Source organism: Mustela erminea, chromosome X, assembly GCF_009829155.1.
Source record: "Mustela erminea isolate mMusErm1 chromosome X, mMusErm1.Pri, whole genome shotgun sequence".
Taxonomy (NCBI): Eukaryota; Metazoa; Chordata; class Mammalia; order Carnivora; family Mustelidae; genus Mustela; species Mustela erminea.
This window is the reverse complement of record NC_045635.1, coordinates 61,779,243-61,806,338: the sequence shown is the minus strand read 5'-3', so window position 1 is coordinate 61,806,338 and position 27,096 is coordinate 61,779,243. Positions and strand designations below refer to the sequence as shown.

The following is a 27,096-nucleotide window of genomic DNA, read 5'->3' as shown; positions in this document are numbered from 1 at the left end:
TTACTTTCCTGAACCAAGGAAAGAGCTCCCTCCCCTACAACCCCCTCCTTTTTAGCCACAGCTCCAGAATGAGCTTTCTGGCTGCTTCTAATTGCTTAAAAGGCTTCATATGCCTTGGATCTTTGGATTCTGGGCTTCTGAGAAATAGCTGAGGGGAGTGGGTATCTCTAAGCCTTTTACAAATCCTGGCAGGTCAGACTACATACAGCCTTAACAACTAAGAAAATTCAAGGGCTCCCCACAAACCTCCCCATTCCCTGACCCAGAACTGATAGCCTGAGGCAACAGCAGGTCATTAGGGGAGAAGATCCACCAACTCACATAATGCTTCCAGAAGTGTGTTTTAAGAAACATGAAGTCTATGGAAGATAATTACTGGAACTACAACTGACAGTTCTGTGGCAGTAGAATTTGGGTGGAGAATGGTTAAACAAAGCTAAATGGATTTCTTTTACTGCTGGATTTTTGGTTCGTTTAAAAGACTGCAACAATATGAAGCTAGAAAGATTGATTATATGTTGTTTCTTGAACAAATCATTTGACCACCAAGACCAGCATTCCATAGAACACACTCTTAGGAAACCGTATCCTTGGGTCATCTAGGCCAGTCTTCTACCCCAATGATGCTTATCTTCTCCTGAAAACCTATCTAGATTTATCAGTTGGGGGAAGCCCTATTGATAAAGCATGGGCTTTCTCCTAAGGGACTCTACCCTTTTTCCATGGAGGTCTTCCCTCTGTTCTTTCCCGTTCTGGATCTCTTCAAACACTGTTTGGTCTCTTTTGCCAAATGTCCCAGCTCTGTCCTTTCATAGTCTTCCATCCCTACCTTCTGGACCTCAGGAAGGCTAAAGGCAGCTTCTTGGAGGCAAGGTGCGTCCACCCTAGTATTCCTTACCAGGTGTACATACGGAACGAAGTAACCAAGGGCAGCAGCAGCAATCCCGAAGGCCCAGATGCGGTAAGTACGTTGGCGGAATACTCGCATGTTGAAATACTTTCTAAGCTGAGACAGAATGCGTTGGCACAGGGTGCGGACACCTCTCTTGTTTGGGGTGTCCTGGGAACTGGGTAGGAGTGGCCGGTAGGTGAGCGAAAGCAGTGTAAGAATAAACATGAAGGTACTCAGCACCTGGAAGGTTTGGGCGAGCTTGATCTTAGCCCCCAGTGTTTTGATGAGAAGAGGAAATGATATGGAGAAGACGCTACTCCCAGCAGACACCACACCATTGGCCAGACCCAGGCGGCGTTGGAAGTAGTGGCCCAGGATGACGAGAGATGGCTGAAAGGCGAAGGAACAGCCACAACCAAAGAGAATCCCATAGGTGAAATAACGCAGGCTTAGTGAGCTGTGGGAGAAACACCAAGAGCTATTCTCAGCAGCCTGACCAGCAATCCATCTGCCCTCTCCCATCACCCTCCTGAGACCTGCATAACCCCACCATCAACCCACAACCCCACTTACCACTGACCCTCAGAACAAAGAACAGGACTTTCTTATCCCTATTTTGCAGAGGAGGGAACAGAGACTCAGAGAAGTAATCTACCCAATGTAGCATAGCTGGGGATCAACAAAGCTTGCACTTGACTCTAGTTCTGCATGACATTAGTTTGAATCATAGTACCCCATCAAAGAGAATTGTTCAAAAGAATGCCAGAACCAACCTATGCAATGGCTAGAGAAGAGGCTACAAGGAGTACGTCAGGGTCTTAGAAAAGTTTCACCCAACTGCTCACCTAGACACCATGGGTAGGCTGGTAGCCAAAGCTTTATCCCAAGTAATAACAAAGGTCTGCAAGGAGCAAAGATCTTCGAAGGTCAAGATCCTCCATGGAACTCTACTATCTTTCTCTATGCTCAGGGCCATTCATATTTCAGAAAATGGCTGGTAGTTTCCCAAGAAACCTCATCCCCAGCCCTATTCAAGTTCTGGATACCCTTTTCCTCCAGATCTTAGATGATCTATCTCCCTGGGGATCTGAAGTAAGGATTCCCTTTAACTTCCCAGAGCCTAGTTCCTGTTGCTGGACATGTTATGGCTTAGCCTCCCAGAGTAGCCTGGCTGCTTGATGGGAGGTGGAGCCTCAAAGAAATTGTGGGTTTGGCAAAGTAAGACAGGTTCTGGCTTAAAACTCTCAAGTTCTTCTGTGGCCATAAGCCTCTGTAACAGGAGGCAAAGTGTCAAAAGAGAAAAGGCCATGGGAAGGTCAGCTTGGCCAGCCAACTGCCCTTCGAAAATATTGGCACAACCTAGTGAAGAATTTTGTTTTCTTCTTGAAGCTTCCATGTATTTTGCAATAGTTCTTATCTGACCACTTAATTAACTAATACACTCCATGGTCAGGCAGTTGCTCTCCATAGATGGACCCAGTCGTCATACAGAAAAGGATTAGGCCTCTGCTATAGAGATGATGTGGTGTTAGCACTCATAATTCTAAGACAACTATATCACCTTTTCTTTATTTTTATTTAAGTGTTTATTTAAATTCCAGTTAGTTAACATACAGTATAATATTAGTTACAGGTGTACAATACAGTGATTCAACATTGCCATACAATACCTGGTGCTCATCCCAGCAAGCATACTCCTTAATCCCCATCACTCATTTAACCAATCCCCCAACCCACTTCTCTGGTAATAATCAGTTTATTCTCCATAGTTAAGAGTCTGTTTTATGATTTGCCTCTCTCTCCCCCCCCATATTTATCTGTTTTGTTTCTTAAATTTGACATATGACTGAACTCATATAGTATTTTTCTTTCTCTGACTGACTTTCTATGACTTTCTCTCACTTAGCATAATACTTTCTAGCTCAGTCAGTATTGTTACAAATGGCAAGATTGCTTTTCATCTGCTTACAGTCACTGGATATGAGAAAAAGCTTTAGTTTTAAAAGGGTTGCCTCCACTTAGATCACATAGTTAAGCCACTGCTCCTCTTCTGTCAGATTTTTTGGGATTGGCCTGGTCTGGGGACCTTGTCTAGGGAGAGGAGTTAGGAAGGTCTAAGGGAGACCTTCAAGGAGAGGTCTAGTGGGGGCAAAGCATGAGATTTAATTCAGGGTGCTGTGTGGTAGATTATTTCTGGTGGGGCCTCAAGACAGGAAGCCCCTGCATATGCTTGCCATGGCTTCCCCAGCCCTGCCTACATTCTGTTCCATCTCATGCCATCTAAAGGAACTCAGACCCCTGATTCAGAAAACAAAAAGGATGACTTATAGCTCTAGCCACAAGCAGAACCATTTTTTCACTGGACATGAAGCCATCCAGAAAGTTTCTTGGCTTTAAAGTTGTTCTTACAGAAAAGGCAAAAGGGGTAGGGAAGGGTTTAGGGGCTGGAGAACAGAACACCTACTCCACTGTGCCTAAAGAAGAGTGCCAGAAAAAAATACATCTGAGCTCCTTCCCCTTCTGTAACTGAACTGATGTGTACTGGAAGAGAAATGGGATCCGTATGTTGCTAATTTGTTTATACTTTGCTCTGCTCAGCATTAAAAAATAGGGCTCTGCTGTGTAGTGCTGAGACTGGATCCACTTTTGAGGCCTAGCTCCTTCCCTCAAGGGACCAGTCACCAGCTTGCTTAGAGCAAATGAGGCCAACCACCAAAGGGATCCTGAAAGGGTAGGGAGAGGGGTTGCTGCCATAGGAAGGTTGAGCACATTCTAAGCAGGGCATGGTTTTCCCCTCCACTGTCCCAGTTGGATGGGACCAAGCCAATAAATCATTGTAGGCCATATCCAAGCTCTGCTGGAGGGTAGGCTGGGTAGCCAGAAATACTCAAGTCATAAAGAAAGCTGGCCCAATTGTGGCAGAACCCAGTTATCACAGGGCCCAATTGTGGCAGAACCCAGTTATCATTCTCCACTGTTAGTGGAAACATAAGCCTATAGAGTATAACCATAGTCCTTCTCTGGTGAGCCAAGATCAGAAAGCAAGTCCCTGACAAGTTAGCCATGTCTCTAGGCCAGCATTCTCATACACCAGCCCAGACAGATTGGAAGTGGGAGGTATAAAAACTTCCAAAGTGTCTTTGGCAGAAAGTCAACAGACTTCTTCATCTTCCTCAGGCCATGGTGGGGGGTTTTTATATCTCTCTCTCTCTGCAGACATACTTCAGTGTTGGCAGAAAGAAACCAGAGAATGAATTTATAACCTGCTTCTTGCCTGAAACTACCAAGTTTTGAAAGTAGGACCAACTGGACCAGAGTTTGAGGTTAGCCTAGGCCTAGCTGGGTAGCTGGGTGCCAGGTCTGGAGCCCCAGTGGGGGATGCTGCTAAATATCCCTTCTCATTCCCAAGACATGATTTTTTTTCTTTCCCAAATTATCCATACATTGGCAGCCAGAAATATCTGGAAAGGATCCAGAAATGCTAAATGGCCTTGGGTTCAGCTGACTTCTTTTTTCAATATAAGATTCCCTCAGGAATCCTATAAGGTAGGTGTTTCACATGGATTCACTCCAGAAGCTCATTCCTAGGAAGGCAAGCGAGGTCATGAGTTGTGTGGCATATTGAAGGGGAATAGAATGGCAGAGCTGGAAGATAACTGAAAAGACCATCTAGTCTAATTGCCTCATGTTATAGATACAGGAACTGAGGCCCAGATAGGGGAATGGTACTCATCATTGGCCATAGCCATTTAGTGGCCAAAACTGGAGTTAGGCCCAGCTTTATGAATTTACAAGTTTAGCCTTCTCCCACCACTTTGGAACTCTTCAGTCCTCTTTGGGGATATTGTATACCAATGTGTCCTGGAAACCCTACTTAGATGAATCTCATTGGACAATGATTCTCAGGAGCAGGGTTTTTGAGGACCCTACATGGACAGGGCCACAGTGGATTCTGCAATGGGAAGTGTCCCTAGATGATGTTCAGAATGAAGCCAACCTTCAGCCTTGGGCAAATGTCCAGCAACTCCTAGCCTTACCTGGTAAAGGAGCTGGTATGGAGGCCTATGAAAGCGACAGCAGCCCCTGCAGTTGCTGTGATTCGGCAGCCCAAACGATCAGTGAATATACTCACAATGGGTGAACAGAAGAAGATCATGCCCATTGAGAGTGCTCCTACCCATGCTGCAGAGAAAAGAAGCACAAAGACAACTTAGCTTAATGTGATACAGTTGGTATCTCAGTTCTTCTTCTCTGGCCTTTCACAGGGGACATTGCATTGGCCTCACTGTCATCCTGCTAGTCCCTAATGGTCAGAGAGGTTAGGTGGCTTCCATAGCACTTGTAGCAGAGCAATATGAGAACGAGTAGTTTAGTTAATAAGCACACCTAGAACTTCAGAGCTGGGGTAGGGAACCTTTAGAGATCAAGTCTATGATGGGATCTTCTAGCTACTCATCACATGGGTATACAACATTTCTCAGCTACTTTGGCTGTTTGGTATGACCATATGACTGAATTCTGACCAATAGTATGTGTGTTAAAGTAATATACACTACTTCCAGTCCAGGACCATAAGAAACTTCCATGAGATTTCTGCTTTCCTGTGAGCTACAACTACAAGTGACCTTGCAAGCCATGTATTAAGACTGGTAGAACTACCATCAGTTCTGTCTGGGCCCCTAGGTAACTACATGAAGCAAATTTCCCTCTCCAATCTGGAACACCTTCCCTGAACACTGCATAAAAAATAAATTTCTTTTTTTAATTTAAATTCATTATTAGTTTCAGAGACAGAGTTTAGTGATTCATCAGTTGCATATAATGCCCAGTGCTTATTGCATAAAGTGCTTTCCTTAATGTCCATCACCCAGTTACCCCATCCCCCTACCCACCTCCCCTCCAGCAACCCTCACTTTGTTTCCAATAATTAGGAGTCTTTCAAGCTTCTTGTCCTTCAAGTCACTGAATTTTTAAGGGCCCTTCGTTACAGCAGTTAAACCAACATAAACTAAAACAAAGAGATTCCTCCACTATCGTTTTACTCATAAAGAAACAGGTCCAGAAATGTGAAGGGACTTACCAAAGATCACACAGCAAGTTAGTGGCAGAGCTGGGACTCAAACCCAACTCTTCTTATTCCTAGTCCAAAGTTCATTGTATTATGTCTTCTATTTGGATGAATGAAGCTTTCCATAATTGAAGGTGTGCAAGCAGATGCTAGATATAAAACAGGGGATTCAAGAATCTGGGTCAGATTTGGACTAGCCAACACTTTAGGCCCTTCCAGGCATGCTAAGCCAGATTTATAGTCTTAAGCATGTTCTACCTGGCTTCAGGGCCAAGGAGCATGGGAGTTAATTAAGCCTTCGGGAGCTAGTGTAAAGCTTGTGTTGGCCATTGGAACAGTCCTATAAAGATATAAAGACTAAAAAGCAGGGAAGTCCACAGACAAAAGGACTCCCCGAATTGTATGAGGACACAAGGCAGATTTAGGAGCCACCCAGAGATTTCTAAGGACACTTCACAAGAGGTCATGCAACCCTCATGCTGAAATCCTTCATCAGGGCCTATGTTTGGCAAATCCTGGACTCTAAACTCAAATAAGAAGAGTTTTTCTGTTTATAAAAGTTCTTTTTTTTAATTTTTTATTTTTTATAAACATATATTTTTATCCCCAGGGGTACAGGTCTGTGAATCGCCAGGTTTACACACTTCACAGCACTCACCAAAGCACATACCCTCCCCAGTGTCCATAGCCCCACCCCCCTTCTCTCAACCCCCCTCCCCCCAGCAACCCTAAGTTTGTTTTGTGAGATTAAGAGTCACTTATGGTTTGTCTCCCTCCCAATCCCATCTTGTTTCATTGATTATTCTCCTACCCACTTAAGCCCCCATGTTGCATCACCACTTCCTCATATCAGGGAGATCATATGATAGCTGTCTTTCTCTGCTTGACTTATTTCGCTAAGCATGATACGCTCTAGTTCCATCCATGTTGTCACAAATGGCAAGATTTCATTTCTTTTGATGGCTGCATAGTATTCCATTGTGTATATATACCACATCTTCTTTATCCATTCATCAGTGGATGGACATCTAGGTTCTCTCCATAGTTTGGCTATTGTGGACATTGCTGCTACAAATATTCGGGTGCATGTGCCCCTTTGGATCACTACGTTTGTATCTTTAGGGTAAATACCCAGTAGTGCAATTGCCGGGTCATAGGGCAGTTCTATTTTCAACATTTTGAGGAACCTCCATGCTGTTTTCCAGAGTGGTTACACCAGCTTGCATTCCCACCAACAGTGTAGGAGGGTTCCCCTTTCTCCGCATCCTCGCCAGCATCTGCCATTTCCTGACTTTTTGATTTTAGCCATTCTGACTGGTGTGAGGTGATATCTCATTGTGGTTTTGATTTGTATTTCCCTGATGCCGAGTGATATGGAGCACTTTTTCATGTGTCTGTTGGCCATCTGGATGTCTTCTTTGCAGAAATGTCTGTTCATGTCCTCTGCCCATTTCTTGATTGAATTATTTGTTCTTTGGGTGTTGAGTTTGCTAAGTTCTTTATAGATTTTGGACATTAGCCCTTTATCTGATATGTCGTTTGCAAATATCTTCTCCCATTCTGTCAGTTGTCTTTTGATTTTGTTAACTGTTTCCTTTGCTGTGCAAAAGCTTTTGATCTTGATGAAATCCCAATAGTTCATTTTTGCCCTTGCTTCCCTTGCCTTTGGCGATGTTCCTAGGAAGATGTTGCTGCGGCTGAGGTCGAAGAGGTTGCTGCCTCAAGGATTTTGATGGATTCCTTTTGCACATTGAGGTCCTTCATCCATTTTGAGTCTATTTTCGTGTGTGGTGTAAGGAAATAGTCCAATTTCATTTTTCTGCATGTGGCTGTCCAATTTTCCCAACACCATTTATTGAAAAGGCTGTCTTTTTTCCATTGGACATTCTTTCCTGCTTTGTCGAAGATGAGTTGACCATAGAGTTGAGGGTCTATTTCTGGGCTCTCTATTCTGTTCCATTGATCTATGTGTCTGTTTTTGTGCCAGTACCATGCTGTCTTGATGATGACAGCTTTGTAATAGAGCTTGAAGTCCGGAATTGTGATGCCACCAACTTTGGCTTTCTTTTTCAATATCCCTTTGGCTATTCGAGGTCTTTTCTGGTTCCATATAAATTTTAGAATTATTTGTTCCATTTCTTTGAAAAAGATGGATGGTACTTTGATAGGAATTGCATTAAATGTGTAGATTGCTTTAGGTAGCATAGACATTTTCACAATATTTATTCTTCCAATCCAGGAGCATGGAACATTTTTCCATTTCCTTATGTCTTCCTCAATTTCTTTCATGAGTACTTTATAGTATTCTGAGTATAGATTATGTGCCTCTTTGGTTAGGTTTATTCCTAGGTATCTTATGGTTTGGGGTGCAATTGTAAATGGAATTGACTCCTTAATTTCTCTTTCTTCTGTCTTGTTGTTGGTGTAGAGAAATGCAACTGATTTCTGTGCATTGATTTTATAACCTGACACTTTACTGAATTCCTGTACAAGTTCTAGCAGTTTTGGAGTGGAGTCTATTGGGTTTTCCACATATAGTATCATATCATCTGCGAAGAGTGATAATTTGACTTCTTCTTTGCCGATTTGGATGCCTTTGATTTCCTTTTGTTGTCTGATTGCTGAGGCTAGGACTTCTAGTACTATGTTGAATAGCAGTGGTGATAATGGACATCCCTGTCGTGTTCCTGACCTTAGCAGAAAAGCTTTCAGTTTTTCTCCATTGAGAATGATATTTGCGGTGGGTTTTTCATAGATGGCTTTGATGATACTGAGGTATGTGCCCTCTATCCCTACACTTTGAAGAGTTTTTATCAGGAAGGGATGCTGTACTTTGTCAAATGCTTTTTCAGCATCTATTGAGAGTATCATATGGTTCTTGTTCTTTCTTTTATTGATGTGTTGTATCACAATGACTGATTTGCAGATGTTGAACCAACCTTGCAGCCCTGGAATAAATCCCACTTGGTCGTGGTGAATAATCCTTTTAATGTACTGTTGAATCCTATTGGCTAGTATTTTGGTGAGAATTTTCGCATCTGTGTTCATCAAGGATATTGGTCTATAGCTCTCTTTCTTGATGGGATCCTTGTCTGGTTTTGGGACCAAGGTGATGCTGGCCTCATAAAATGAGTTTGGAAGTTTTCCTTCCATTTCTATTTTTTGGAACAGTTTCAGGAGAATAGGAATTAGTTCTTCTTTAAATGTTTGGTAGAATTTCCCCGGGAAGCTGTCTGGCCCTAGGCTTTTGTTTGTTTGGAGATTTTTAATGACTGTTTCAATCTCCTTACTGGTTATGGGTCTGTTCAGGCTTTCTATTTCTTCCTGGTTCAGTTGTGGTAGTTTATATGTTTCTAGGAATGCATCCATTTCTTCCAGATTGTCAAATTTGTTGGAGAAGAGTTGCTCATAGTACATTCTTATAATAGTTTGCATTTCTTTGGTGTTAGTTGTGATCTCTCCTCTTTCATTCATGATTTTATTTATTTGGGTCCTTTCTCTTTTCTTTTTGATAAGTCTGGCCAGGGGTTTATCAATTTTATTGATTCTTTCAAAGAACCAGCTCCTAGTTTCATTGATTTCCTCTATTGTTTTTTTTGGTTTCTATTTCATTGATTTCTGCTCTGATCTTTATGATTTCTCTTCTCCTGCTGGGCTTAGGGTTTCTTTCTTGTTCTTTCTCCAGCTCATTTAGGTGTAGGGTTAGGTTGTGTGCCTGAGGCCTTTCTTGTTTCTTGAGAAAGGCTTGTACCGCTATATATTTTCCTCTCAGGACTGCCTTTGTTGTGTCCCACAGATTTTGAACCGTCGTGTTTTCATTATCATTTGTTTCCATGATTTTTTTCAATTCTTCTTTAATTTCCCGGTTGACCCATTCATTCTTTAGAAGGATGCTGTTTAGTCTCCATGTATTTGGGTTCTTTCCAAACTTCCTCTTGCGGTTGAGTTCTAGCTTCAGAGCATTGTGGTCTGAAAATATGCAGGGAATGATCCCAATCTTTTGATACCGGTTGAGTCCTGATTTAGGACCGAGGATGTGATTTATTCTGGAGAATGTTCCATGTGCACTAGAGAAGAATGTGTATTCTGTTGCTTTGGGATGAAATGTTCTGAATATATCTGTGATGTCCATCTGGTCCAGTGTGTCGTTTAAGGCCTTTATTTCCTTGCTGATCTTTTGCTTGGATGATCTGTCCATTTCAGTGAGGGGAGTGTTAAAGTCCCCTACTGTATTAGTTCTAGAACTAATCCCCTATTGTATTATTGTTGATGTGTTTCTTTGATTTTGTTATTAATTGGTTTATATAGTTGGCTGCTCCCACGTTGGGGGCATAGATATTTAAAATTGTTAGATCTTCTTGTTGGACAGACCCTTTGAGTATGATATAGTGTCCTTCCTCATCTCTTATTCTAGTCTTTGGCTTAAAATCTAATTGTTCTGATATAAGGATTGCCACTCCTGCTTTCTTCTGATGTCCATTAGCATAATAAATTCTTTTCTACTCCCTCACTTTAAATCTGGAGGTGTCTTTGGGCTTAAAATGAGTTTCTTGGAGGCAACATATAGATGGGTTTTGTATTTTTAATCCATTCTCATACCCTGTGTCTTTCGATTGGGGCATTTAGCCCATTAACATTCAGGGTAACTATTGAGAGATATGAATTTAGTGCCATTGTATTGCCTGTAAGGTGACTGTTACTGTATATTGTCTCTGTTCCTTACTGATCTACCACTTGTAGGCTTTCTCTTTGCTTAGAGGACCCTTTCAATATTTCCTGTAGAGCTGGTTTGGTGTTTGCAAATTCTTTCAGTTTTTGTTTGTCCTGGAAGCTTTTAATCTCTCCTTCAATTTTCAATGATAGCCTAGCTGGATATAGTATTCTTGGCTGCATGTTTTTCTCGTTTAGTGCTCTGAAAATATCATGCCAGCTCTTTCTGGCCTGCCAGGTCTCTGTGGATAAGTCAGCTGCCAATCTAATATTTTTACCATTGTATGTTACAGACTTCTTTTCCTGGGCTGCTTTCAGGATTTTCTCTTTGTCACTAAGACTTGAAAATTTTACTATTAGGTGATGGGGTGTGGGCCTATTCTTATTGATTTTGAGGGGCATTCTCTGAACCTCCTGAATTTTGATGCTCATTCCCTTTGCCATATTGGGGAAATTCTCCCCAATAATTCTCTCCAGTATACCTTCTGCTCCCCTCTCTCTTTCTTCTTCTTCTGGAATCCCAATTATTCCAATGTTGTTTTGTCTTATGGTGTCACTTATCTCTCGAATTCTCCCCTCGTGGTCCAGTAGCTGTTTGTCCCTCTTTTGCTCAGCTTCTTTATTCTCTGTCATTTGGTCTTCTATATCACTAATTCTTTCTTCTGCCTCATTTATCCAAGCAGTCAGAACCTCCATTTTTTATTGCACCTCATTAATAGCTTTTTTTATTTCTACTTGGTTAGATTTTAGTTCTTTTATTTCTCCAGAAAGGGCTTTTATATCTCTCGAGAGGGTTTCTCTAATATCTTCCATGCCTTTTTCGAGCCCAGCTAGAACCTTGAGAATTGTCATTCTGAACTCTAGATCTGACATATTACCAATGTCTGTATTGATTAGGTCCCTAGCCTTTGGTACTGCCTCTTGTTCTTTCTTTTTTGGTGAATTTTTCCGCCTTGTCATTTTGTTCAGCTAAGAGTATATGAAGGAGCAAGTAAAATACTAAAAGGGTGGCTAAAACCCCAGGAAAATATGCTTTAACCAAATCAGAAGAGATCCCAAATCGTGAGGGGGGAGAAAGGGGATAAAAAGAGGTTCAAAAAGAAAGAAAGAAAGAAAAGAAAAAAAAAATAAAAGAAAAGAATTTAAAAAAAGAAAACTAATAAAGAAAAATATAAAAAGGAAAAGATATATATTAGATAAACTAGTTAAAAATGTTAAAAAAAAAAGAACAGGGTAAAAGTTAAAAGAAAATTTTAGCAGAAGAAGAGAAAAAAAATGAAAAAGAAAAAAATTAAATTAACTGCAAAACTAAAAAAAATCACAGGGAGAAAGCCATGAGTTCTGTGCTTTGCTTTCTCCTCCTCTGGAATTCTGCTGCTCTTCTTGGTATTGAAACTGCACTCCTTGGTAGGTGAACTTGGTCTTGGATGGATTTCTTGTTGATCTTCTCGGGGAGGGGCCTGGTGTAGTGATTCTCAAGTGTCTTTGCCCCAGGCGGAATTGCACCACCCTTTCCAGGGGCGGGGCTGAGTAATCCGCTCGGGTTTGCTTTCAGAAGCTTTTGTTCCCTGAGCGCTTTCCGTAGAGTTCCGGAGGACGGGAATACAAATGGCGGCCTCCTGGTCTCCGGCACGGAGGAGCCAAGAGCCCGGGGCCCCACTCCTCAGTGCTCCCTCAGAGAACAGTACCCAGTTACTCCCATCTGCCTGAACCTCCGGCCGCGCTCCAAGCTCACCGAGCCTGCAACCGGTTCAAGGTAACCCCGAGCTGTGATCTTACTGTCGGCTCTGTCTCTGTAGCCGGTTTTCCCGTTCAATACCCGCAAGCTCTGCAACACTCAGACACCCCCGATCCTTCTGTGACCCTGCGGGACCTGAGGCCACGCTGACCCCGCGTGGGCTTCGCCCCAGTTTAGCCTCTAGAGCGATATCCCTCAGCGGAACAGACTTTTAAAAGTCCTGATTTTGTGCTCCGTTGCTCCGCCGCTTGCCGGGAGCCGGCCCCTCCCCTGGGGTCTATCTTCCCGTCGCTTTGGATTCACTTCTCCACCAGTCCTACCTTTCAGAAAGTGGTTGTTTTTCTGTTTCCATAATTGCTGTTCTTCTTCTCTTCGATCGGTCGATATGGATTTGCAGGTGTTTGCCGTCTTTAGGTAAGCTATCTAGCTGATCTCCTGCTAGCTGATGTAGTCTCAGCCTGGTACTTCTCCGCCATTTTGACTCCTCCCCTGTTTATAAGAGTTCTTAAGTGGGATGCCTGTGTAGCTCAGTTGGTTAAGCAGCTGCCTCCGGCTTGGGTCATGGTCCTGGGATCCAGCCCCATGTCAGTCTCCTTTGCTCAGTAGGGAGCCTGCTTCTCCCTCTCCCTCTGACTGCTCCTCTGCCTGCTTGTACTCTCTCTCTCTCTCTAATTAAAAAAAAAGTTCTTAAGTGTCCATAACAATCTTCACCTGGGAGAAAGAGATTTACCCTTTTACTGAGATTCTTCCAGCCCATTTCCCTTTGTTTACCCCTCAGAAAGAAAGCTCATTTTTTTTTCTTTGAAAGCTGTTATCGAGTTTCTTATTAGGCCTCTTTTCTAGGGAAAAATAGTATTAGTTTCCTTAACTTTTTTTTCCTCAGCTTTAATTTCTAACTCAGTAATTACTTTCAGAGCTCTCCTCTGAACATGTTCCAAGTCCCCATATCATCAAAAAGCATTCACTTAGTATCACCTGAGCAAGGTACCAGGCCAGCTGGCTCTGTTCAATTGTGGAACCCCAAGTTGGTCAGAGGAGGGCAGTCTGAGTTGGGTCAAAGCTAGTCCACCATCTGTGCTTCTTATCTCAGTGTCTAACAGGTTGCTCAGATCCCCACTAGGAATCTTTGCTTTGCTGGGCACCAACTTGAGCCCCAGCCACCTGGCTTCAAAACTACCCTCCTGGCACAGCAGGAAACCTGAACTTTCTCATCACAATTTTACCTCTTAGCATACAATTTCACCTCTTATCAGCCATGGGACCTTGAGCAAGTCACACAGCACTTCCCTAATCCTGTTTTCTTATCTGTAAAATGGGGATTAAAATTCCTGATATGACTTCCTCTAAATTTTCTTCTAAATAATAATCAGATATAATCATATTTAAGAGAGCTTTATAAATACCAATAGTCACACTATATACAAAAATTAATTCAAATGGATCATAGGCTTAAATGTAAAACTTAAAACTAAAAAACTTACTGAAAAAGGTATAGATGAAAAATCTTTCTGACCTTTAGGTAGGCAAAGATTTCACAGAAATTAACAAAAAGGATGATCCATAAAAGAAAGACATTGATACATTAGACTTAATCAAAATTTAAAATTTCTCCCTTTCATAAAATACTGTTGTCAGAGCAAAAAAGCAAGCCACAGGGTGGGAAAAATATTTACAACATGCACACATCTGATAAAAGAGACTAGTATCCAGAACACAAGTGTTAGTTGACTCTCATTACTCAGTAAGAATAAATCAAGCAATCCAGTTTAAAACATGGGCGAAAGATTTGAACAGACATTACACACACACACACACACACACACACACACACACTACGAATGACAATTAAGCATATGAAAGTATGCTCCATATCATTCAAGACCTGCATATTAAAGCCACAGTGAGATACCCCTACATACCCACTAAAAAGGTTTTTTTTCTTTTTTTAATTTATTTTCAGCATAACAGTATTGATAAAAAGGTTTTTAAGAAATTGCAATGCCTACTACTGGAGAGGATGCAGAGGAACTGGAAATGTCATACACTGCTGGTGGGAATACAAAATGGTATATCTACTTTATAAAACAGTTTGGCAGATTCTTATAAAGTTCAATGTACAATTACCACATGACCTTGAAATCCCACTCCTAGGTGTTTACTAAAGATAAATGAAAACTTACGTTACACAAAAACCTATACCTAGATGTTCATAGCAGCTTTTGTTGTTGTTGTTGTTGTTTTGCTTTTGTTCTTGTTTTTTTTTATTTTATTTTATTTAAATTTAGGTAGTTAACATACAGTGAAATATTGGCTTCTGGAATAGAATTCACAGTTCATCATTATATACAATACCCGGAGCTCATCATAACATGTGCCCTCCTTAATACTCAGTACCCATCTAGTCCATCCCAACCCACCTTCCTCTGTCAACCCTCAGTGTGTTCTCTGTCATTAAAAAAAGACATCCAGATGGCTAACAGACATGAAAAACTGCTCAACATCACTAATCAGGGAAATACAAATCAAAACCACAGTAAGACACCATCTCACACCTGTCAGGATGGCCAAAATTAGCAACACAGACACAACAGGTGTTGGCAAGGATGCAGAGAAAGGGGAATACTTTTGCACTGTTGATGGGAATGTAAACTGGAACAGCCACTCTGGAGAACAGTATGGATTTTCCTCAAAAAGTTAAAAATATATCTACCCTAATATCCATCAATTGCACTACTAGGTATTTACCCAAAGGACACAAAAATACAAATTCCAAGGGATACATGCACCCTGTTGTTTATGGCAGCATTATCTACAATAGCCAAAAAATGGAGAGAGCCCGAATATCCATTGAGTGATGAATGGATAAAGAAGATATAACATATATGTACAATGGAATATTACTCAGCAGCCTTTTTTTAAAATATAACTGCCAAAACTTAACAATAACTGAAGAACAGTGTCCTAGAGGTAGCATCAAGGCAATTGTAAATGTGCATAATGAAATTCTATTTTCTAGTATCAGTGAAGATGATATTTGGAAGATCCTTAAAAATAACTTAAGTCCATTCAGTAGGTACATTGAAAGAATAGTGGGATGTGTTTTGTCATAAAATATTTTATTTTAAGTTAATAATATCATCACTGAAGTCTGGGGCTAAAGGTTAGGGTAAGTTTCATAAGATGAAAGATGTATATCTAATCCTGTTATTTGGGTGAGTTTTGACCAATAGTGAAATTTGTAATCTCCTCTTATTAAAACTAACATAATTTTATTTTAACATAAAGATGTTACCTAGATGATTACTATAAAATAGCTATGCATCCCAAATTCAACAATAGAATTAAGATTTCACTTTTGTGTACTTTTTCATGATGAGGACATTTGTTTTCTTAATATTCTTCTATACATTGACCATTTTGTTTTGTGATTTAAATGTCTTTTTTAAGATTTTATTTATTTATTTGACGGGGAGAGATTACGAGTAGGCGGAGAGGCAAGCAGAGAAAGACAAGGAAGCAGGCTCCCCAGCGAGCAGAGAGCCTGATGCGGGGCTCCACCCCAAGACCTGGGATCATGACCTGAGCCGAAGGCAGAGGCTTTAGCCAACTGAGCCACCCAGGTGCCCCGAGTTAAATGTTTTAATATGCTATTTTGTTTCAATGATTTAATAAATAGGAAAGGGGAGAACTTGGCAATAGCTCAAAACGTACTTCCACCAGTAAATGGGTAAGTGGGTATACATTAATACAATGGGTTACAACTCTGCAATAAATGGGAATGAACTACTGATACCAGCAAAAACTTCAACAATTCACAAAGTCATTACATGAAGTGAAATAAGCCAGACACAAATGGTTTTATTTATATAAAATTCTGGAAAAGGCAAAACTATGAGTACAAAACAGATCAGTGAGTACCCGGAGGAAGTATGGGGGTGGGGAGAAGATTCATTACAGGGGCGCATGAGGGAACTTTCTGGAATGGAGAAATGTTACATATTTTAACTCTAGTATGATATTCTTTTGTCAAAATTCATAAGACTGAGCATATAAAAAGAGTGAATATTACCATATGTAAATTATACCTCAATAAATATGATGTTATAAAAAAGGAAAGAGGGCAGGGAAGTAGAAAGTGTCAGTGGGAGATTTCATTTATGATGTATGCATTTTTATTCTGGAAGGATTCTCCCAAAAAATAGTTCTAGTGTATTGTCAAAGAGGAAAATACTACATTCACTAAATCATCTTGCTGACATTTAATCAACTAGAACTCATGATTATTTTGTCCTTCTGAATATCTACAATACAATGAAAACTGATGACTGGGCTTGAAGGTAACTTTTGTACAAAGAAAGTTTAAATTTTTTGATATAGCATCTTTTTTAGTTAATGACACGTATCTGTCATTATGGTATCATACAGAATATTTTCACTGCCTTAAAAATCCTGTGCTCCACCTATTCATCCCGCCTCACCCTTCCAGCATCCGACAACCACTGATCTTTTTACTGCTGTCATAGTTTTTTGCCTTTTACAGAATGTTAGCTGGAGTTATACAGTTTGTAGTCTTTTCATATTCCCTTCCTTCACTTAGTAATAAGCATTTAAGTTTTTTCCATGCCTTTTCATGGCTTAATAGCTCATTTCTTTTTAGCAGTGAATAATATTCCATTGTCTGAATGTACCCCAGTTTATTTATCAACTCAACTACTGAACTGAAGGACATCTTGGCTGCTTCTGCATTTTGGCAATTACGAATAAAGCTGCTATAAACATTGCGTGAAAATTTTTGTGTGGACATATATTTTTGACATATTTGGTTAAATACTAAGGAGATCAATTGCTAGATCATGTTTAATTTTGTGAGAAACTGCCAAAGTGTCTTGCAAAGTGGCTGCAACATTTTACATTCCCACTGGCAATGAGTGAGAGTTCTCATTGCTCCACATCCTTCTGGCATTTGGTATTGTCAGTGTTCCAGACTTTGGCCATTCTGATGGGTATGTAGTAGTATGTCATTGTTCTTTATTTAAAATTTTTTTTTAAATTTAAATTCAATTTAATTAACATATACCGTATTATTGGTTTCAGAGGTAGAATTCAGTGATTCATCACTTGCATACAACACCCAGTGCCCATTTCTTCAAGTGTCCTCCTTAATGTCAATCTCCCAGTTACCCCATTCCCCCCCCGACTTCCCCTCCAGAAATCCTCACTTTGTTCCCTATAGTTAAGAGTCTTATGGTTTGCCTATCTCTCTGTTTTCATTTTATTTTATTTTTCTTTTTTCCCCCATGTTCATCTGTTTCATTTCTTAAATTCCACATACAAGTGAAATTATATTGTATTTTTCTTTCTCTGCCTGACTTCTTTTGCTTAGCATAATGCCCTCTAGTTACACCAATTTCATTGCAAATGGCTAGATATCATCTTTTTGATGGATGAGTAATATATATATATGTATATATATACATATATATATAGTCAATGTCCACCGACAAATAAATGACTAAAGAAGATGTGGTGCACACATGTACATACGTACATACATACATACATCTGCGCTCTTTCCATAATTTGGTCATTGTTCTTTTCATTTGCATTTCCTTGATGACATATGAAGTTGAGTACCTCTTTATATGGTTATTTCTCAACTGTGTATTTTCTCTTAAGTTTCTATTTAAATTCCAGTTAATTAATATACAGTGTAATATTAGTTCCAGGTACACAATATGCTGATTCAACAATACCATACAATACCTGGTGCTTATCACAAGTTCACTCCTTAATGCCCATCACCTATTTAACCCATCTCCCCACCCACACCATCTTTTTATTTTTTTAAAGATTTTATTTATTTGACAGAGAGAGAGAGAGAGAGCGCACAAGCAGGGGGAGCAGGAGAGGGAGAAGCAGGCTCCCTGCTGGGTAGGGACCCCCCCTTTGGGGGGTGTTGACAGGGCTCGATCCCAGGACCCGGGATGATGGCCTGAGCCAAAGATAGATGCTTAACCAACTGAGCCACCCAGGCACCCCTACATCCTCTTTTAGCCATCTTGTAACTCTATAGGTAAGAGCTGGTTTCTTGGTTTGCCTCTCTCTCTCATATATAGGTCTTTATTTTAGAGAGGAGGGTAGCAGAAGGAAAGGGAGAGGGAGAATCTTAAGCAGGCTCCATGCCCAGGAGGGAGCCAGATGCAGGGCTTGAGAACATGACCTGAGCCAAAATCAAGAGTAGATGCTTAGCTGACTGAGCCACCCAGATACCCCTTACATTTAGGTCTTTAATCCATTTTGAATTTATTTTTTGGTATGGTGTAACAAAGTGGTCCAGTTTCATCCTTTCGCATGTTACTGACCAGTTTCCCCAACACCATTTTTGTCTTTTGACCATATAGTTGAGGGTTCATTTCTGGGTTTTCTATTCCATTCTATTCATTTATGTGTCTGTTTTTGTGCTAGTACCACACTATTTTTATCACTACAGCTTTGTGATATAATGTGAGGTCCAAAATTGTGATGCCCCAGTGCCACTTTTCTTTTTCAAGATTGCTTTGGCTATTCAGGGTCTTTTGTAGTTCCATGCAAATTTTAGGATTATTTGTTCTAGCTCTGTGAAAAATGCTGGGGCTATTTTGATAGTAACTGCATTAATGTGTACATTGTTTTGGGTAGGATAAAAATTTTAACAGCATTTTTTTCTTCCAATCCATGAGCATGGAATGGCTTTCCATTTCTTGGTGTCCTTTTCCATTTCTTTCATCGGTGTTTTATAGTTTACAGAGTACAAGTCTTTTACCTATGTGGTTGTGTTTATTCCCATGTGTCTAATTGTTTCTGGTGCAATTGTAAATAGCATTGGTTTTTTTTTAAAAGATTTTATTTGTTAAAGAGAGAGATAGGGAGTGAGCACAAGCAGGGAGAGAGGGAGAAAGACTCCCTGTGGATCAAGGGCCCCAACACAGGACCCAATCCCAGGACCCTGAGATCATGACCTGAGCTGAAGGCACAGGTTTAACTGACTGAGCCACCCGGGTGTCCTTGCATAGATTTCTTTATTTCCATTTCTGATACTTTATTATTGATGTATAGAAATGTAACAGATTTCTGTACATTGATTTTGTGTCCTGTGACTTTACTGAGTTCATTTATCAGTTCTAGCAGGTTTTTTTTTTTTTGGTAGAGTCTTTTTGTTTTCTATATATAGATTCATGTCATGTGGAGATGGTGAAAGTTTTACTTCCTCCTTGCTAATTTGGAGGCCTTTTATTTCTTTTTGTTGTCTGATTGCTGTGGCTAGGACTTCCAGTTCTATGTTAAATAAGAGAGGTAAGAGTGGATATCCCTGTCTTCTTCCTGACCATAGAGGAAAAACTTTCAGGTTTTCCCCATTGAGTATTATGTTACCTTTGGGCTTTTCATATATGGCCTTTATTATGTTGAGATATGTTCCCTCTAAACCTACTTTGTTGAGGATTTTTATCAAGAATGAATGTTGTACTTTATCTAATGCCTTTTCTGTATCTATTGAAATGATCAGATGGTTCTTTTATTTTCTATTTTTCTTATTAATTTTATTATTATTAATTTCTTTTATTAATGTGGTAGATCACATTGATTTGCATATATTGAGCTACTCTTGCAACCCAAGAATATGTCCCACTTGATTGTGGTGGATGATTCTTTTACTGTATTGTTGGATTCAGTTTGCCAGTATTTTACTAAGAATTTTTGCATCTGCATTCATCAGGGATATTGACCTGTAGTTCTCTCTTTTTAGTGATCTCTTTATCTGGTTTTGGTATCAGGGTAATGTTGGCTTCATAGAATGAATTTGGAAGTTTTCCTTCCTTTTCTATTTTTTAGAATAGTTTGAGAAGAATAGGTATTAACTCTTCTTTAAGCAGTAGAATTCACACATGAAGCTGTCTGGTCTTGTACTTCCATATGCTGGGAGTTTATGATGACTGATTCAGTTTCTTTGCAGGTTATCAGTCTGTTCAAGTTTTCTATTTCTTCCTCTTTCACTTTTGGTAGTTTATATGTTTCTAGGAATTTATCCATTTCTTCCAGTTTCTCTAATTTGTTGGCATATAGTTTTTCATAACATTCTCTTATAATTGTTTGGATTTCTGTGGTGTTGGTTGTTCTTTCTCCTCTAATTTGTAGTTTTATTAATTTGGGTTCTTTTTTCCATCTTTTTGGTAGGTCTGCCTAGAGTCTTATCAATTTTATTAATTTTTTCAAAGAACTACCTCCTGGTTTCATTGGTCTGTTCTATTGTTTTCTTAGTTTCTATATCATTTATTTCTGCTGTAATCATTATTATTTCCTTCCTTTTGCTGCCTTTGGGCTTTACCTGTTTTTTTTTTAATGTTATGTTAGTCACCGTACAGTATGTCATTAGTTTTTGATGTAGTGTTCCAAGATTCATTGTTTACATATAGCACCCAGTGCTCCATGCAATTCATGTCCTCTTTAACACCGATCACTGGCCCAAACCATCCCTCACCCCCCTCTAAAACCCTCAGTTTGTTCTCAGAGTACAGTCTTTCATGGTTCATCTCCCCTCCAATCCCCACCCCCTTATTTTTCCCTTCCTTCTCCTAATGTCCTCCATGCTATCCCTTATGTTCCACTAGCTCTTTTAGGTGTAAGGTTAGGTTGTTGCTTTGAAATTTTTCTTGCTTATTTAGGTAGGCCTGTATTGCTATACACTGCCCTTGTAGGATCAATTTTGCTGCATCTCAAAGATTTTGGACCATTGTATTTTCATTTTCATTTGTTTCAATGTATTTTTTCATTTCTTCTTTTATTTCCTGATTGATACACTGTTTAGTAGCATGTTGTTTAACCTCCCTGTATTTGTGGTCTTTCCAAATTATTTCTTGTGGTTTTCTTCTGATTTCATAGCAATTTGATCAGAAAAGGTACATGGTAGAAAAAGCATTTGACAAAATTCAGCATCCATTCCTGATTAAAACGCTTCAAAGTATAGGGATAGAGAGACCATTCCTCAAATTCATAAAGTCTACCTATGAAAAACCCAAAGCAAATATCATCCTCAATAGGAAAACCTCACAGCCTTCCTGTTGAGATTGGGAACACGACAAGGATACCCACTCTCACCACTCTTGTTCAGAATAGTATTAGAAGTCCTAGCAACAGCAGTCAGACAACAAAGAGAAATAAAAGGTATACAAATTAGCAATGAAGAAGTCAAACTCTCTCTCTTCATAGATGACAGGATACTTTATATGGAAAACCTAAAAGACTCTACCCCCAAACTACTAGAACTCATATAGCAATTCAGTAATGTGGCAGGATACAAAATCAATATACAGAAATCAGTTGCTTTCTTATACACTAACAATGAAAAAACAGAAAGAGAAATTAGAGAATCCATTCCATTTACTATAGAGCACCAAGAACCATAAGATACCTGGGAATAAACCTAACCAAAGAGGTAAAGGATCTGTACTTGAGGAACTATAGAACACTCGTGGAAGAAATTGAAGAAGACACAAAAAGATGGGAGACCATTCCATGCTCATGGATCCGAAGAATAAACATTGTTAAAATGTCTATACTGCCTAGAACAATCTACACTTTCAGTGCCATTCCAATCTAAATTCCACTGGCATTTTTCAAAGAGCTGGAACAAACAATCCTAAAATTTGTATGGAGTCAGAAGAGACCCTGAATTGCTAAGGAAATGTTGAAAAAGAAAAACAAACCTGGGGGCATCACGTTGCCGGGTTTTAAGATTTACTACAAAGCTGTGATCACCAAGACAGCATGGTACTGGCACAAAACAGACTCATAGACCAGGGGAAAAGAGTAGAGAGCCCAGATATGGACCCTCAACTCTATGGTCAAATAATATTTGACAAAGCAGGAAAAATATACAGTGGAAAAAAGTCTCTTCAATAAATGGTGTTGGGAAAATTGGACAGCTATATGTAGAAGAATGAAACTTGACCATTCTCTTACACCATACACAAAGATAAACTTGAAATGGATAATAGACCTCAACATGAGGCAGGAATCCATCAGAATCATAGAGGAGAACATAGGCAGTGACCTCTTCCATATCAACCACAGCAACTTCTTTCAAGATATGTCTCCGAAGGCAAAGGAAACAAAAGTGAAAATGAACTTTTGTGAAAATGAACTTTTGGGACTTCATCAAGATCAAAAGCTTCTGCACAGCAAAGGAAACAGTCAACAAAACAAAGAGGCAACCCACAAATGGGAGAAGATATTTACAAATGACAGTACAGACAAAAAGGTGATATCTAGGATCTATAAAGAACTTCTCAAACTCAACACACACAAAACAGATAATCATATCAAAAAATGGGCAGAAGACATGAACAGACACTTCTCCAAAGAAGACGTACAAATGGCTAACAGACACATGAAAAAATGTTCATCATCACCAGCCATCAAGGAGATTCAAATCAAAACCACATTGAGGCAACACCTTACACCAGTTAGAATGGCCAAAATTAACAAGATTGTAAACAATGTGTGTTGGAGAGGATGTGGAGAAAGGGGAACCTTCTTATACTATTGGTGGGAATGGAAGTTGGTGCGGCCACTTTGGAAAATAGTGTGGAGATTCCTCAAGAAATTAAAAATAGAACTTCCCTATGACCCTGAAATTGCACTACTGGGTATTTACCCCAAAGATACAGTTGTAGTGAAAAGAAGGGCCATCTGTACCCCAATGTTCATAGCAGCAATGGCCACAGTCGCCAAACTGTGGAAAGAACCAAGATGCCCTTCAATGGGTGAATGGATAAGGAAGATGTGATCCATATACACTATGGAGTATTATGCCTCCATCAGAAAGGATGAATACCCAACTGTTGTATCAACATGGATGGGACTGGAAGAGATTATGCTGAGTGAAATAAGTTAAGCAGAGAAAGTCAATTATCATATGTTTTCTCTTATTTGTGGAGCATAAGAAATAACATGGAGGACATAGGGAGATGGAGAGGAGAAGGGAGTTGAGGGAAATTGGAAGGGTTGGTGAACCATGAGAGATTATGGACTCTGAAAAACAATCTGAGGGTTTTGAAGGGGCGGGGGGTGGGAGGTTGGGTGAGCCTGGTGGTGGGTATTATGGAGGGCACGTATTGCATGGAGCACTTGGTTTGGTACATAAACAATGAATTCTGGTACACTGAAAAGAAATTTAAAAAGTAAAAAATTAATTAAAAAAAAGGTGCATGATACTTTAATCTTTTTGTATTTGTTGAGGCCTGTTTTGTGACCTAACCTGTGCTCTCTTCTGGAGGATGTCCCATGTACACTTGAAAGGAATGTGTATTCTGCCATATTAGGATGAAATGCTCTCTATATATCCTTATCTTTATGATTACACAGTGCCCTACTTTGTCTCTTGTTACAGTGTTTGTTTTAAAGTCCAGTTTGTCCGATATAAATAGTGTTACTCCAGCTTTCTTTTGATATCCCTTTGTAAGATAAATGTTTCTCCATCTTCTCACTTTCAATCTGCAGGTGTCTTTAGCTCTAAAATGAATCTCTTGTAGGCAGCATACAGATGGGTTTTTAAAAAAATTATTGTTCATTCTGACACCCTAAGTCTTTTTTTAAACATCTTAATTTAATTTTATTGTTTTCAGTGTTCCAAGATTTCATTGTTTATGCACCACACCCAGTGCTCCATGCAATATGTGCCCTCCTGAATACCCAGCACCAAACTGTGGAAAGAGCCAAGATGCCCTTCAACAAATGAATTGATGAAGAAGATATGGCCCATATATACAATGCAATATTACATAGTCACCCTATATCTTTTGACTGAAGTGTTTAGTCCATTTACATTCGCAGTAATTATTGATAAATATGTATTTATTGCCATTTTATTACACATTTTGTCATTTTTTCCTGAGATTTTCTCTGATCCTTTCTTGTTTTTTTTGTTTTGTTTTTATTAAATTGATTTATTTATTTTCAGAAAAACAGTATTCATTATTTTTTCACCACACTCAGTGCTCCATGCAATCCGTGCCCTCTATAATACCCACCACCTGGCACCCCAACCTCCCACCCCCCTGCCACTTCAAACCCCTCAGATTGTTTTTCAGAGTCCATAGTCTCTCATGATTCATCTCCCCTTCCAATTCTTGTTTTTGTTACTTTTGGTCTCTTCTTTGTGCTCAAAGTCTCCATTTTAATATTTCTTGTAAGGCTGGTTTAGTGATCATGAACTCCTTTAGTTATTATTTATCCAGGTAACTCTCTATTTCTCCTTCTAGATTAAATGATAGCCTTGCTGGACAGAGTGTGTTTTTTTAATTAACAAAAAATGTGTAATTTGTTTCAGGGGTATATATCTGTGGGTAGAGTATTCTTGGCTGCATATTTTTCCCACTGGGCATTTAGAATCTATTATCCCACTTTCTTCTAGCCTGCCAAGTTTCTGTTGAGGATCCCCAGCTAGCCCCAGGGGTTTCCTCTTGTAAGTTAATGCCTTCTTTTATCTTGATGCTTTTAAGATTTTTTTTCCTTATCACCATATTTTGCCAATTTAATTACAATGTCTTGGTGTTGGCCCGCTTTTGTTGATTTTGATGAGAGTTCTTCCTGCCTCCTGGATCTGAATATTTGCTCCCTTTCCCAGATTAGGGAAGTTTTCAGCAACTATTTCTTCAAATAAATTTTCTTCCCTTTTTCTCTCTCTCTTTCTTCTTAGACTCCAACAACACAAATGTTAATTACATTTGAGGGAGTCATTGGGTTGCCTAAGTCTATCCTTGTGTTGCATAATTTTCTTTCTCTCTTTTGTTCAACTTCATTACTCTTCATTACTTTGTTTTCCAGGTCACTAAGTCATTCTTCTGCTACTTTCAGTCTGCTGTTCATTGCATCAAGCCTGTTTCCAATCTCATTGTACTCTTCATCTTTGATTCTTTTTTTAACTCTTTTACCTATGTGGTAAAGGTTTCCCTGATGTTTTCCTTCTTTTCTCCAGGCCACTGAGTATCCTTAGATTGTTGCTTTAAATTCTCTATCAGGCATATTACTTACATCCGTTTCAGTTAGATCTCTGGCCATAGTCTAATCTTCTTTCATTTGGGGTAAACTCCTCGTCTTTGCATTTTGTCTAAATCTTTGCCTTCTTCCTTGTGTTAAAAAAGGCAGTTATGTCTCCTGCCCCAGAAAGTAATGGTCTTACGAGGAAGGGGTCATTAATGCTCAGAGCCTGATGCTTTAGGAAGTGTCTCTGATGTGCACTCCATGTGCTCTGCTATTGTGTTTGGCTGCTCTGTCCTCAGTCCAGTCCTCTGCAGAGGTTCTCCTTGCCTGCTGTGGGCAGTGTTTGGTTCCTGGCCTGGATGCGGCAAGTTTTTACAAGGTGTCTTCTGGTCTGCTTATGAAATGAGACTGGACACCACCTCCACTAGAGGCCCTGCAGAATTCTCTGTTCGGGAGATGTGATATGGGCAGGGGTTTCTGCTAGTCTGGGGGAGGGGCCTGCTTCACTGGGACTGAGGCAAGTGCGACTGAGAAAGCTAATCCCATCAGAGCACAGGGGTTGTGGGACTTAAAAGCACCTTTGGCAGCCAGTGTCAGTGCTATGTTGTTTCCTGCAGGTGGCTCTGTGTTTAATCCGAGTGGTGGGAGAAGGAAATCTTTGGGAGAGGGAAATGAAATGCCCAGTTCCTTTTCTTCTGGAGAGGTATCTCCATGAATGCTGCCTCTCAGGGATGGCTCTGAGAAGAGTAAATAATTTCCCCACTGTGTACCCCAGGTACTCTTCAGATCGCTGTTTCCACACTGTCTGCCCATAGTTGTTTGCCTGCCTTCTCTCCAGGAGGAGTACAGTGCACTTAGGGCTCTATCCCAGCCAAGTCTGTTGATCTTTATAACTCCAGGCTTTAAGTCCCACTTGTTGCAAACACTCATGAAATCCAGTCCCTCTCATTTTCTATGCCAGTGGCTTTGGGGAAATGATCTCCTTGTGCACTCCCCTGTGTGCTTCTTTCTCTCTTGCCCTTCTCTATGACTAGCACTTCCTCCCCTCCACAGCACCTGTGATCCATTTCTCCTCTAAACCACATCTCCACACTTCCTACCTTCTCCAATGTGGCCTCTTCTCTTCTTTTAGTTGTGGATTTTTTTTCTTTTGGTCATCAGGTTAATTTCTGGGTTATTTAGGATAATTTGATAGTTATTTACTTGTGTTCATGGGACAACATGAGCCTAGCTCCTCCTATTCTGCTACCGTCTTACTCTGAGACCTGTGTATTTTCTTTGATAAGGTTCCTGTTAAACTTTGGCACTTTTTAAAAACTTGGTTGTTCATTTTCTTATTGTTGAGTTTTAAGAATACTTTTTATGTTTTGAGAGTACTTTTTATATTTTGGATAACAGTCCTTTATCAGATATGTAATTTGCAAATATTTCCTCCCAATCTGTGGCTTATTTTCTCATTTTCTTCTTCTCATTCTTTCCAAGAAGTTAATTTTAATGAAGTCTACCTTATCAATTATTTTCTTCATAGATTGTACCTTTGATGTTGTATCTAAAAAGTCATTGCCCTAAGCAAGGTCATCTAAGTTTTCTCCTATGCTATTTTCTAGGAGTTTTATAGTTTTGTGTTTTATATTTAGGTCTGTGATCTATTCTGAGTTAATTTTTGAGAAG

The 27,096-nt window shown here is 39.8% G+C and overlaps 1 protein-coding gene across 2 annotated transcripts in view; it reads right to left on the bottom strand.

The window, feature by feature from the left end:
• The window catches only part of SLC16A2 (solute carrier family 16 member 2), a 143,704-nt gene that overhangs the window by 7,441 nt on the left and 109,167 nt on the right, over positions 1-27,096 (bottom strand). For both annotated transcript variants that reach the window (XM_032329597.1, XM_032329596.1), the window contains 2 exons: positions 4,930-5,074; positions 899-1,349 (listed from right to left, as the gene is read on the bottom strand). In XM_032329597.1, coding sequence (XP_032185488.1) covers positions 899-1,349; positions 4,930-5,074 — 596 coding nt within the window. The remainder of the gene's footprint in view (positions 1-898; positions 1,350-4,929; positions 5,075-27,096) is intronic.